This window comes from Engraulis encrasicolus, chromosome 8 (genome assembly GCF_034702125.1).
Source record: "Engraulis encrasicolus isolate BLACKSEA-1 chromosome 8, IST_EnEncr_1.0, whole genome shotgun sequence".
Lineage (NCBI taxonomy): Eukaryota > Metazoa > Chordata > Actinopteri > Clupeiformes > Engraulidae > Engraulis > Engraulis encrasicolus.
This window is the reverse complement of record NC_085864.1, coordinates 6,458,828-6,473,827: the sequence shown is the minus strand read 5'-3', so window position 1 is coordinate 6,473,827 and position 15,000 is coordinate 6,458,828. Positions and strand designations below refer to the sequence as shown.

The window sequence follows — 15,000 nt, the reverse complement described above, 5'->3', positions numbered from 1 at the left end:
GATCACAGCGACAACGTGGATTCACCTGCTGACATCTTGTCTTTACCCTCTTCCCATCTTCGTCACTGTTCTGTACTTCTCTTCACTTCTTCTCTCACATTCTTCCTCTTTCTCACTCCCTCATTTTTACACCAACCCCCATCTCTATCTCTCTCTGTCTCTCACTCTCTCATCCTTACCTTCCTCCACACTGATAGGAACCAAAGAGTTACCCTCGTCCCAGACCTAGCTGTCTGAAAGGATGTCCGGGTGCTAACCTGGATTGTATCCAAAGATACATAAAACCACAGCTGCCCAAATCACGGCAGAATTAAATGTGCATCTCAACTCTACTGTTTCCACCAGAACTGTCTGTCAGGTGCTCCACAGGGTCAATGTATACTGCCGAGCTGCTATAGCAGGTGTTTCAGCTTCATTGTCTAAGACCTGTTTATACCTATCGCTCTCTCGCTCTCTCTCTCTCTCTCTCTCTCTCTCTCTCTCTCTCTCTCTCTCTCTCTCTCTCTCTCTCTCCCCCTCTCCCTCCATCCCTCTCTCCCCCCACCTCCCTCCTTCCCTCCATCCCACTCTCTGTCTCTCTCTCTCTCTCTCTCTCTCCCTCTGTCCACCCCTCTCTCCCCCTCTCTCATATCCGTACCTTCCTCCACGCTGATGGGCACCACAGGGCTGCTGAGCTCCAGGCCCTCGTCCCCGTCCGCATTCACGGCCCTGGCGGCGCACTGCACCCTCGAGCCGGCCTGGAAGTAGACCGAGTCCAGCGTGATGAGCTTGGAGGAGGTGAAGAAGGTGTCGAAGTCCACCTCGCGCATGGGGCTCGTCACGCCATCCGGGCCTGTGGGGGCGCTCACAAGCCAGCGGTAGCGCGTCAGCGTGTCGTTGATACTCTCGCTCACACAGATGGAGCCGGTCTTGTCGAAGTCGGGGTACTTGGGGTTGCAGGCCTGTGGGGGGGAACACGGTAAAAATACTCTTAAATTAATTTTGACACCCATTTCTTTACTGTGTACACTGTAAAACATTGCAGCCATTTAAACGTAAAAAAGTAAGTTGCCCTGCTGCCTTCAGTTTGTAAGTTCACTATACTTGAGAAAGCCTCTTTTACGTTTTAGAGCCTCTTCTACAATGTTTCAGAGTGTAGGGGGTGAGAGGTGGGATGAGAACAAGAGGTGAGGTGTGAGTGGCAGATCCACACACTCACATACGGTAACAGAGATCACATTATATTACACTTGCACATTACACTTGCACATCACACACACACACACACACACACACACACACACACACACACACACACACACACACACACACACACACACACACACACACGCGCACACACACACACACGCACACTCACACACACACACACACACACACACACACACACACACATGCTCACACATACACATGCCCACACGCACACACACATGCACACAAACATAAAGACACACACACGTACACATGCTCGCACGCACGCACACATGCACACATGCATGCACACAGACTCAGACACACACACACACACACACACACACACACACACACACACACACACACACACACACACACACACAGACACAGACACACACACACACACACACAGACACAGACACACACACACACACACACACACACACGTACATTACATTACACACAGTTGTAGACACGTATAAACCCACAAACACACACAGAAGACGAGAAGAAGGTGGTAAGGGGAAAATGAAACTGAGTGCATTATTATCTAGTGGCTGTTGCGGTTGTTTTGATGCGATCTTCAGTGTCAGGGCAATGGCTGCTGATCTGAAGTTATGTTTATTATGAGGTGATGTTTGTCATTTAGGGTCGTGTTTTGTTTGGGTCGTGTTACGAGCAGCCGCTGTTGGCTGTCTGTCTTCCTTTCCCCCACATTGATTGTGGTGATCAGAGTCAAAGAAATGTCAGGTTCACGCACATCCCAAAAAAGCTATGGGTGCAAGATATATAAATAAGAAAGAAAGAAATATCCGCACACCACAAAAGCTTCCTTGTCGTGATTTAATGTGTGAAAAGCTGGCACACTGCTTTGACCTGTAAGGTCTTTGTCATGTGTCTCACGTCAGGTGGAAGACCTTACAGGTCGAAATGTTGTGCCAGTTTTTCACACATTCAAATCACGACAAGGGAGCTTTTGAGGTGTGCGGATATTTCTTTCTATTTTTCTGAGTTGATCTGAGGACTGAGGTCATAATTATTGTTAGGGTCACATTACGACACAGTATGGCCCATGCTGCCTGTCTTTCCCTCTTTTTACATTGTGCTTTTGTGCATGTTTGTGGTTGGCTTTTTCTAATTATTATTTATAAGCGGTTAAGCAGCTTGACCACAGCTGTAGCCTGCGGTGTCAACCCATAAAAAACATATTTTTCTAGCAATATAAGATGTGGCCGGGAGGTTTTTTTATGATCTTTAGATAACTCACCTCAAAGTTGGCATTGTAGCGATGTAGTTGCTTTTCCAATCCTATGTGTCACGTACACTTTTTAATGTGAATCGTTTTAAATAGCTTAACATCTATGATGGAAAAAGCGCTTCAGGCGCACTTGTAATCAGAGGTGTCAAAAGTGAAATTTGAGGTGTGTTTAGTTTTTTTCTGTAATAACACAGTCTGTCTACTTCACAGTGGAATAACTGGTGTAACAGCTATGTAATAGTATGTGCTAGTGATGTACTGACACCATGAATTTACGCTTAAGTTCACTTTTGGCAACTCTGCTTGTGGCCACTGGCTTCCCCTTACAGCCCATCTTCCTCCTAGCTTTTGCATCTTTTGAACTTTTGTACTTTGCCTTTTAACTTCGATCATTTTGAAAAAAGCCTTTTATACTCCTACATCTTTATGAAATCATCTTTGACATTTACTTAATTGGTACTTTGAGCCTTGATTCTGTGCCTGGCCCCTTTTATGTTGCATAATTTTATTGTAAAATGTCAGAATACTTAAAGCATGTGTGGAGCAACGAACCCAAATACAGTGAGAGCACTACACCTTCTGGAGTCTTGATTCATACAGTAGAGGGGTAGACGGAGGGAGATAAAGGCCTTTGGTATGGATCTGCATCCTTCAAATATTTATTCACATCATGAATGCTGAATGTCATGACTAGCGATTCTCTGTGAACACCTCCGTCACCTTGCCTGAAGAGCATCATATGATCTTTGGCAATGGGAGCAAGCTGCATACTGCATATTGAGTCAGTGGAGTAAATATTTGTGTTGACTGACTAACTTTATACAACATAAATTCAAAACTTCTGCCTTCCAGGAGTTCTTGTTTAAAATGTTATAGCAAATCATAATCCCAGCAGGCAATGGTAGGCTACCCTATGCTGAGATGTTCTCTGTGAAAGTTTCATTATTGAGATGAAATCGATGCCAGGGTGAGCTGACACGTTGGGCAACCTTGGTGTAGGCAGTGGTAACACCCTCCATTGGGGATCCTGAAACATATATTACACACACACACACACACACACACACACACACACACACACACACACACACACACACACACACACACACACACACACACACACACACACACACACACACACACACACACACACACACACACACACACACACACACACAAACACGCAACCGCACACGCACACGCACACACACACACACACAAGCATGCAGTGCAACCTTGGTGCAGGCAATGGTAACAGTCTCCATTGGGATGTCTTCTGACATTGCCTCCACCCCACCCTCAAATAGCACCTCAATATTGTTCCAACACTCACCATGAAACTCTATGCCCAGGACTGTATAAAATCAGACTAAATTAATTGGATGAAATGATTTGAGCCAAGGCAGACATCCCGAAAAGTTTCAGAAAACACACTTACGCACCCACACAGAACAAGAACAGAGTGTACCGTGTGAGATACCAGATACCTACTGTCACACACACACACAGTTTGCCCTTGATGATTACTGTCACTCACACACGCACACACACACACACACGCACACGCACACGCACACGCACACGCACACGCACACGCACACGCACACACCTTATATTCAGTACCTACCGTCACGCACACCACTGGGTACCCGGCGGGTGGCAGGGCGTGGCGGCTGCTGCTGATGTCATCGTACTGGAGCAGGGACACCACCATGGGGACGGAGGGGAAGGTGACGTCCGCCATGCTGTTGGTCTCCTCAATGTAGATGATAGCCTTGTTCATCTGAGGCAGACAGAGAGTACAGTAGGTATATCAAAAATAACCTGAAACAAATTACTTATGTCTAAAATACAATTTGCTGTTGGCGTCCTCGATGTAGATGATGGCTTTGTTTGTCTGAGGTATACAGGGTACAGTATATCATACACTTATAGATTCCAGAAATAGGCATTTTTTAGCTGCAAAACACACTGCACTTTGGTCACATCAGTAAATATTAGTTCATTATTTAGTAAATATTCATTAAAATGTCGACTTTGGAAATAGGCAGAACATTTGCAGCGAGCAACATAGCTGCAATACTTACTCTGGCCACCATCCTGCACAGTGCAACTTTAAGTGTAGTAAGGTAGAAGACGTGGTTTTGTCACATTTCTTAATGAACTCTCTCTCTCTCTCTCTCTGTCTCTCTCTCTCTGTCTCTATCTCTCTCTCTCTCTCTCTGTCTCTATCTCTCTCTCAAACACACACAGACACACAGACACACACAGACACACACACACACACACACATACACACACATAGAATATGGATCTCTGGTGCCGACCTTAGTCTCTGCGACCATGTTGTCATCGGGCTTCAGGTGTACGGTGAAAGCCTCCCGCATCTCCCTGATGCCATCATACAGGATCTCCACCTCCACATAGTGACGCGTCTCACCTGCCCTGAACTGCACATCTGGAGGAGGGAGACACACACACACACACACACACACACACACACACACACACACACACACACACACACACACACACACACACACACACACGCACACACACGCACACACACACGAGCGCACGCGCACCCACACAAACATAAACACATGAAACCACACACACAAACATGTGCATAAGTGAGTTAGCACACAGACACACATTTGCAAACATGCACATACAGTACAGTGCACGTATGCTGCACACACACACGCGCCCGCACACATGCACACACGCATACACAGAGTAAGATGGTGCTCTCAGAGTGTGTCCTTGGGATTCATTAAGAGTTACTAAAAATAAAAAAGAAAGGTTACGGTTTTTTCTTGGCTGCTTTCTTCTTGGTGTGTGGGGTGTATAGCACCCTGAATCTGTGTGTGTGTGTGTGTGTGTGTGTGTGTGTGTGTGTGTGTGTGTGTGTGTGTGTGTGTGTGTGTGTGTGTGTGTGTGTGTGTGTGTGTGTGTGTGTGTGTGTGTGTGTGTGTGTGTGTGCGTGTGTGCGTGCGGCATGCGACGTGCGTATGCAGTGGCATTTTATTCCGGGAAGGAGAGAGGCTGGCTGTTGTGACATTTTTCCTGGAGAAATGGTAATTAGCTTCAAGCGACTGTCAGAATGAGCTGCATGCAATTAGCACAAATTACAGAGGCGTAATTCCCTCATTAAATTTGCATCAGTCTCAATTACCATGCTACCTGCGCGGAGGAGTCTAGTCTCTAAGCTCCCGCGACTCACCGTTACAAAACCCTTGTCCTTTTTTGAAATATCTCTTGTTGAGTTTGTCCCATTTAGGCATCCTTAGCCTCCAACATTCAGTGGAAGTTTTCATCAAATTACTTGCTTACCTGTGCTAGTCTCTGAAGCTCTTTTATTCATCATTACAAAACCCTCATTTTATTTTTAAATATCTCTTGTTGAGTTTCTGGCAGCCATACCCTCTGACAATCAGTATTCAGCAAATTACTATGTGTGGAGGAGAACATTCTCTTAACCCTCTCTTTACAAAAATCCTCATTGTACTTGTTATTAAGTCTCTTGTTGAGTCGGATTTGTCCCTGTAAGGCATCCTTACCCGCAGACACCAGGGGTTAGCCTTCATCTTATTGACACACTAACTGTGCACAGAAGGATAGTCTACAAAGCGTCTCAATTCAACATTACAAAGCCCACCATTTGTCTTTTCTTAAATATCTCTTGTTGAGTTTGTCCCATTTTGAGATACTTACGCTCCAACACTCTGCGAAAGTTCACCTAATTAGCGTACTACCTGTAGGGAGGGGGCTATTCTCTAAGCTCCCTCGAATCACCGTTACTAAACACTCATTTTGCTTCTTGAGTCGACTATGTCCCTGTTAGGCATCCTTAACCACCCACACTGAGTGGCAGTCTTTATTTAATTACTATGCAACCTGTTCTAATAAGTCTACTCTCTTCAGCTCCTCGATTCACCATCACAAAAACCCTCATTTTGCTTTTTATTATAATGCCTTTTGCTGACTTTGCTTGTGTTTCCAAGACTGGGCAGCAGTCTTTTTACATTTTTAATTTTTCACATTTTCCTTTAGCTAATTCGTTTTGTTAAATTCCTCCTTGCAAGGCATCCTTACCCTCTGACACGGGATGGTAATCTTCGCCTGAGGACGCAGATCCGTCCTTGGTGTGCACTCGCACCACGGACACCTTGGACGTGTCCCCGATGCGGATCACTGGAATCTTCACCACCGACACCTGGCCCGGCACCTTGGGCTCGCTCACGCTGAACTTGGTCTCCGCAAACTTGATAATAGACTCTAAAGAGTAGAAACAGTAGGGAAGAACAAGTAACAAAAGACTACATTACCCACAATTCCAAGAGCTTCAATACCACACAATGGCCGTCAGGAAAGCTGACAGACAGGGTGGGCAGTTGTCCACCGGCAGTTGTCCTATGCCCTCGGAGAGAGGTGGCCCAGAGTTGAGTCCTCAATACTATATATATTGGGTTTTGAGCCTCTTCAGAAGACTTTGTCCCGGGTATGGCAAAACCTGTCAGCATTCCTGATGTCCGTATCCAGAGTAGTAGGATAGAATATTGATTTTCTTCAAGATCGATAAAGTTAGTCTACTGTACTGTCCTGATATGTTCAGTCACTGTGCACTGAATAGCTCGTGATTCACATTGTTTTGTTTCCTCAAGTGAATGAGTGAGCATTGCGGACTGACATGCCTGAGCCTATGCTGATCCATCCATCCGTGAGTGATACAACTTACTGATAAAATGGTACGTGGACCTCGAAACTACCTGAAAACTGTCATTATGACTTCAGCTAAAGGAAGAGGACTGTTTAGTAGTAGTAGAGTAGAGTAACTTTATTGATCCCCAGGGGGAAATTCAGGTATCCAGTAGCTTACATAAATACACAAATACACAAAAGCCCACATGGACATTCAAGACAAAAATAAACACAGGAATAGTCATCAGGGTGGGGAAAATAAAATAAAATAATAGAGATAATAAATGTAGAAAAGGTAATTGTGCAAAAAGACATTCTGTGAGTTGGGATAGACCAATGCAGAAAAACATACTCTGTCAGTTAAGGTAGACAACAAGTGTTGATGGATACATCTATGATATAGTATAGTATGTAGAAGTAGGCAGTGTACAGAGTATGATAGGGGTTGAAAATTCTTACAATGTCACAGTAAAGTACAGGTAAGTGTATTAGGCAAGCACACACACACACACACACACACACACACACACACACACACACACACACACACACACACACACACACACACACGCACACACACACACACACAAAGAGGTTCCCCAGTAACTGGGCCACCAAGACAGCTTCGGGCACAGTCAACACCAGTTCAAAACCCGGAACACCTGCCAAGCTTGCTTTAAACCTATATTTCAAGGTGTCTGGCATGTCTTAAAAACATTTATTTATGTGAAAACTACTCAGGATTGTATTTTTTGTTCAGCTGTTAAACCATTTCTTTCTTTCTTTTCTTCCTTCCTTTCTTTGTCTCCTTCTTTTTTAAAAAAAAAATGCCTGAGGGGGGTATCTGGGGAATGTGAGTTGTTCATTTTGGAGACTGGGTGCACACCTCTGAGGTAATGCATGTGCTAGACAATAATGTCAGAAAATGGAAAAAGGTTTGCATGCCTGATGATAATCCAGTGGATAAAAAAAATTAATAAAAAAGTTTATTCTGTGAAAGTCAGTAAAAAACATCCAAGGAATATTATCTCGGGTACTGGATACAAGACATATGAAAAGGAAAAAGTAATATCCACACACCAAAGAACTTCCGTGCTGTGATTTCTTTGATGAAGTTACACATTTTCACCAAACAAAAGGTCTTTGTCTTTGTCAGGTGTTTGTATATTGCTTTCCTGTTTTAATTGAATTTTAATGAGTTCTTTCCAATTTACGTTTATTTTGTGAATATGACTACAAAAGGTCTTTATCAGGTATCTGGATATTACTTTTTTCTTTTAATTTAATTTTGTGAGTTTTTATTCAAATTGAGTTTTTTGTGTGAATGTGCCTCATAAAAGGGCTTTGCCAGGTGTTTGAATATTACTTTTTTTTCTTTTTAAATTCATTTCTGTGAGACTTAAAGTTCATTTTTGTGAAATGTGTGCCTTACTGTCAGCGTCATCTTTAATCTTGACCAGGGTCTCGTTCTGTGTGCCGATGGAGGCCCCGAAAGGAGACTCGCTCCTGGGGGTGCCCAAGACCAGACGCAGCTCCTCTGTCTCCTCATGCTCAGTGTCGTCTACCAGGGTCAACACACAAGGCTTCTCTACCTCACCTGAGGAACACACACGCAAAAGACACACACACACACACACGCACGCACACACACACACACACACACACACAAACACACACACACACACACACACACACACACACACACACACACACACACACACACACACACACACACACACACACACACACACACACACACACACACACACACACACACACATGTGTGTACAGGGACACACAAACACACACACACACACACACAGACACATGAATATACACACATACACATACAGTACATAGAGTATATACATATTAAGATTCAGTGCTCAAATCGTCCACCAGGGTCAACATGCTCGCCTTCTCCACCTCACCTCAGGAATATACACGCGAAGACACATGCATACAGACAGGCACGCATGCGCGCGCACACACACACACACACACACACACACACACACACACACACACACACACACACACACACACACACACACACACACACACACACACACACACACACACACACACACACACACACACACAGAGAGAGATGTGGATGAGGGTCAAAAGGGACACAATGCTTCATCACCTGGAAGCAAGCACAAGCACAGACTCGGCTTGATGCTCCAGGTCTGTCGAGGCTGTGTGTGTGTGTGTGTGTGTGTGTGTGTGTGTGTGTGTGTGTGTGTGTGTGTGTGTGTGTGTGTGTGTGTGTGTGTGTGTGTGTGTGTGTGTGTGTGTGTGTGTGTGTGTGTGTGTGTGTGTGTGTGTGTGTGTGTGTTTGTGTGTGTGTGTGTCTGTGTCTGTGTGTGTGTGTGTGTGTGTGTGTGTGTGCCACCTACTTCACTTCTTCACTTGCTCTCAGGCACTTGTCGATACATGTTGCCTAGTGATGTAGAGCTTGTTTTCTTCTGAAGCTCAGCTATACTTTTAACATTTTGCTTTTTCCCCTGGGGGTGGTTGATCAATAGTAAGGTCAAATGGGAAATGTTTACTCATTCATGGCATTGTTCTCAATGTGGTGAGTCATTGCGCCTCAATGTATTACTAAACCTCACCGTCCATTCTGCCTGTGACTATTGGCTCCATTCAAAACAGTTAAATGCCCCTGTATGAAGGATGTCTGTTTGTGCTGAAAACTTCTGTGGTGCTCAAGTATAAGGTAGCAGTATAAGGTACAGACTAGAGTTCATATTTTCTTCAGGAATCCATGTGACGTAAGGTTCTAAGCTGCAATTCTATGGCAGCCATGCCCCTTTAGGAGACTGGGAGACCAGAAGAAAAATGGAGTTCAGTGGAAAGTCACACCCATTTAGGAGACCAGACTTAGTCCCACTTTGTTGCATTTGTTAACATGAGATATGATTTTTTTTGGTTACCATATTGAAAAAAATTGGTATCAGGACCTCAGGCTGAGCTACGGTACAGTTTAACCAGAGAGAGTAGAGAGATATAGTATATACTTAAAGAATCTCTGGTTTAACTACACACAACCAACCAGGGATGACCGGAGCACTCGGATTAACGCTCAGGAAGACTCTAAAGAAGACGTATGTGCATTGAAACATTGGCCATTTTGTGCACCAAAATAAGCAATGTATTCAAGGGGCACCGCTCATCTGTTGTGAAAGTGCAGAATTTAGTGAACTCTTACTGACAAAGATCTAGTAGCCGAAAGCTTGCAGCATTATCAATAAACTAAGTGGTATAACATGCTAAACTCAACCAAAGTACAAAAGCAACTGGGTGCTCATTCCTTAAGAAGTATGGTTTGACCGACACTGAAGAAGGCTAAGACCGAAACATCCACTTTGGAGCGCTGTCCTGTTGTCTCTATTTAGCATAATCAATAAAGCAATTTATTGCACATCTGAAGTGTGCAGATTTTTTTTTACCATTTTCCTTAGAAGTGCACCAAAAATAAAAACCTATTAAAATATGTTCTGAGTACTCCGGTCAAGTCGATGAAAAGTCGCCCGGCATGAGGTCTAGTTAAATGCTCTGCTTTAGTGTGCCTGTGACTGACTGTGCTAAGTTCGGTTTCTGATTCACTGAACCTACAGGAATGTTTGCTGTATGGAAGCGCAGCCATGTATGAGAAAGAGACATGTAATGATTTTCATCATTTCACGCATGAGACATCAGAAAACCTCCCAGACGTCAGAGCCCAAACTCTGTTTTAAAAAGTTTTAATTGCTTCACTGTTGGCTGCCTATAGAAGCGGCAGGGTGCCATCAGCATAAACCGACAGTGACACCTACGTAAACACAAGTGTCCACACCTAATTCATTTTAAACATGCTCTCCACTGTGTGGGAATGATTAGCATCAATTATTCATACTAACACTATTAAACATCAAGTGCCATCGGAAGGAAGTTTCTGGAACAAGTTTGTAGAACTCAAACTTTTTAGAAAATGTGTTTTGCAAAACTCACTTTGTAGGGAGTTATCCTACAAGCTGATTACTAGTATGCTATCTACCTTATTACCCACTAACCACACCCATTCCAACATTTGTCGTACTCTCACATCATTTCCTGTCTGTCAGTTCCTGTTGGGAGCCTGTCTATGTTCCCATGGACCAATGGTCCCACATCACTAAGACTTTTGTTCATTCTTTAGGCCCAATGGTTTCAACTTAAACCTTTCCCTAAAACCCAACTTTGTTGGAATCATACCTAAACCCAAGTCAGTAAATACCAACAATATCCGGATAATACCTCTAAACCACAGTGTAAGGACTTCTAACCATGCTCTACCCACAATAGTAGAGATGGAATTACCAAAATCTTTCCCTAACCATAACCACAATGGAATCATGCCTCAATAAACACCAACAATATAACACAACAAGATACTTACCACTATGGGAGCAATTGGCCCAAAAATCAATAACAAAAAGCCTTTGTGACATGGGACCAATGGGCTGTGGGACCAATGAGCTGTGGAGCATTAATGGTTTAGCACTAACAACTGATACCAATATGGTAATGGTGCCAAATTTGTAAGCGTGGATTATCAGAGGGATACAGTTATTACCTTGTCAGTAACTAGTGAAGGGCTCTGCCTTAATGCGTTACCAGACAGGAATGTGTTCAATTAGTGGACCATCCATTGACAGCGTATTGAGTTAATTACTGACAGATAATTCGTTTAGAGGTGACTGACTGTGACTATATTTACACATTAGGCATCAGCCACTAATGAGTGAATGTGCAAACATGTAGGCCACCGAAGGCCACTCATTTTGCTGATTAGATGTATTTGTCGTTTACCATCAAGTCATTTTGCCTGTTTTGTAAATCACAGACCATTAAATAATTAATGTACAACCAATTCATATGATATTGTGCATCGTTTTGTCATTTGGCGTTTGTGTAAATCAAAGGTTTAATGCCAAAATAATTATTTTAAAAAAGAAAACACTACACAGTAGACATATCATCTCACCAGTAATCCCTGTTTGAGTATAGAGCAACTGTGTGAACATGTGGGCCCTGTATGAGTACTGTAAGTTACTTACTGGGCAGAAAAGTAATCAAATCAGTTAACAAGAGACAACACAGGAAGCCCCTGTATGAGGTACAGGGAAAACAGTGTACATATCAGGAGAACTGTGTTCTTTATGCTCTTTAACATCTTCAAGTTTTTTACCGGGCAGGAAGGTGATGGTGGAGTCGTCGGTGTTGGGTCTCTCGTTGAAGTCCATCATGACCTGCGCGGTGCCCTGGCGCGTGTAGCAGCGCACGGTGGACTTGTAGCTCAAGTCTCCACTGCGGTACACCAGGGCAGAGATCTGGCCCGCGTTCTCATTGCCCATGTACATGCTGTCACGGAACTGCACCTTCGGCACTGAGGAGGGGAGGAGGGAAGACAGCCGAGTCAGACTTACTGTACTGTAGGTTCACTATTTATTTGGCCAAAACCTAAGAAAGTGTTGTGCATGTTACAATCAGATTCAGATTCAATGTATATGTATGTTATGGCATACCGTATGTGTTTCATTTGTGCATGTTTTTTGAACTAACTAATTGTTTTTTGCACAAAAAATAACCCAGAGTGAGATTAAGCCTTGATGTTTTTTTTTCTACCAAGGGTATAGTGTGAGTTACAAGGGGGTAATCAATTTCAAATATAAAAAGTAGTACCACCTCAATGAAAGGTAGACCCCTCCAAGGGGATAATTAACTCTCCTACTGTATAAACAACACTAAAGTCAAGTTAAAAAAAAAAAAGAAAAAAAGTCTGCACATGAAGAATTAACATTCACTGGGGAAAGTAAAAAGCAAAAAACACCCTTGGAAGAGAAACTCAAGAAACTAAACCCTATTAAAAACCGGATTCCGGAATGTCAGTGGGAATCTAGAAGCGACGGTTGACTGTGCAGCAGCCTCCAGTGTTTACACCAAGTGAGGCTGATAAGAAGCACACAGCTCCAATCCAATACGATCGCCGCTTTATTCAATCACACTCACAACAGGGTACACCCAGCAATGAGAAACAGAGGCAAAAGATGAAAAAAATATATCTGATACAAATTGCTTGCACTTGCTTAAAGTGACAGTCAAAATGGATTCTATGATATATCAGCTGTGTGCAGCGTGGGTGGTGGAAGTGTTCTGGAATTAGATGACAGAAACTCTGAGTGGCTGCGATAACAAAGCCATATGAAGACCGTCTAAGAGTCTATTCTAATTTCAGACACAGTAGGCTAATAGCAAGGGCAAGGCACACATCAATGTCCTTAATGGACCTTCCCTTTGTACAGTGTGTGTGTGCGTGTGCGTGTGCGTGTGCGTGTGCGTGTGCGTGCGCGAGCGTGTGCGTGTGTGTGTGCGTGTGCGTGCGGGTGCTTGCGTTTGTGTGTGGCGCTGTAGTTTAGAAGTGTATCTGCAATGTGAAGGGTGTCACTCACAGTCAGACACAGAGTCGTTGATGAAGATAGTTGTCCTGGCTGGTTCTCCCAGGATGCCGTTCATGGGCATACGTAGGACCAGCTCGAACTTCTCCGCGCCCTCCAGAACCGGCTGGCCCAGGTCGTCCAGAATAGTGACCTTAACTGTCTGGCTGGTCACTCCTGGGGCAAAGTCCAAGTTCCGACTGATGCCAACGTAGTCCAGGCCAGCTGTGGACAGGAAAGCATCATCATCATCATCATCATCATCATCATCATCATCATCATCATCATCATCATCATCATCACCATCATCATCATCACCATCATCCTCCTCATCATCCTCATGACCGTCATGATGATGTTATCATCATCATCAGCATCATCATCATCATCATCATCATCATCATCAGCAGCAGCAGCAGCAGCAGCAGAGGCATCATCATCAACAGCAGAAGCGTTTCTCAGGGTTGACATCTTATACCTCCTAGAAGTCCTATATACTATCCGTAGTCACCATTCACCAGCATCATGATATACTCTGTACTTTGTATAATCATCACCACCATCATGATCATATCGCATTAAATCAGCATCATCAAACATGTGAGATGTCCCTCTACAAAAGGCTTTGCAGAGTTATTTGCTGAAGTCCATTGAAATACATTCTCTCTGTAGTTCCAACCTTTCTCCAAACGTATCAACAACAAAACACCATTAGAGGGGAAAATTGTTATCATAATAATCCCATTTCATTTTATTCCTACCTCTCAGGAGCAACAATTATGATGGCAACAGTTGGAAGGTACTTGTGGTGACCTTAATTTAGCAACGCTAATGGTGTTTTTTTTACATAAGCATTGCAATGTAATGTAATTGCTAACAACACTGGACATTAGGGGTCAATGCAAGTGTAGGACGGCTCTGGAAGTGAAAGTCATGAAACTAATTACTAAAAGCAATCATGAAATGTTCACTATTTCTCAATTGCTTTTTTGGCGCAGTTTCCATGTTTACTGGCTACAGTTAATTTAGAGCTGTCAACAAGGGGAACGATTTCATTGACGCGCGTTCTCTCAGTCATTACATTAAATTACACTTAGCAGGTGCTTTGATCCAAAGCGAGTTCATTAAGGAAAAGAGTGCACTACCTGGAGCAATGTGGAGGTTATAACAGGGACAGCCGTGGTCTAATGGTTAGGGAATAGGTATTAGGATCAGAAGGTTGCAGGTTCGAATCCCACCCTTACCTTACCCAAAATCCCCATTCTTGGCTGAATTGCCTTTGAGCAAGGCACCTTACCCCCATTGCTCCAAGGACTGTAATCAATACCCTGCAAATAACTGTAAGTCACTTTTTTAGATGCATCCACCAGTGATGCGCGGGCTGAC

General features: G+C 43.7%; 2 protein-coding genes across 2 annotated transcripts in view; both read right to left on the bottom strand.

The window, feature by feature from the left end:
- The window catches only part of LOC134454101 (FRAS1-related extracellular matrix protein 2-like), a 39,173-nt gene extending 30,437 nt beyond the window's left edge, over nt 1–8,736 (bottom strand). The window contains exons 1-5 of the mRNA XM_063204887.1: nt 8,586–8,736; nt 6,548–6,730; nt 4,777–4,907; nt 4,077–4,232; nt 638–941 (exon numbers count right to left, since the gene is read on the bottom strand). Coding sequence (XP_063060957.1) covers nt 638–941; nt 4,077–4,232; nt 4,777–4,836 — 520 coding nt within the window. The 5' untranslated portion in view covers nt 4,837–4,907; nt 6,548–6,730; nt 8,586–8,736. The remainder of the gene's footprint in view (nt 1–637; nt 942–4,076; nt 4,233–4,776; nt 4,908–6,547; nt 6,731–8,585) is intronic.
- LOC134454769 (FRAS1-related extracellular matrix protein 2-like) overlaps nt 6,519–15,000 on the bottom strand; it is a 168,458-nt gene continuing 159,976 nt past the window's right edge. Inside the window, exons 10-13 of the mRNA XM_063205929.1 lie at nt 13,630–13,839; nt 12,369–12,566; nt 8,586–8,750; nt 6,519–6,730 (exon numbers count right to left, since the gene is read on the bottom strand). Of these exons, the coding sequence (XP_063061999.1) occupies nt 6,519–6,730; nt 8,586–8,750; nt 12,369–12,566; nt 13,630–13,839 (785 nt within the window). The remainder of the gene's footprint in view (nt 6,731–8,585; nt 8,751–12,368; nt 12,567–13,629; nt 13,840–15,000) is intronic.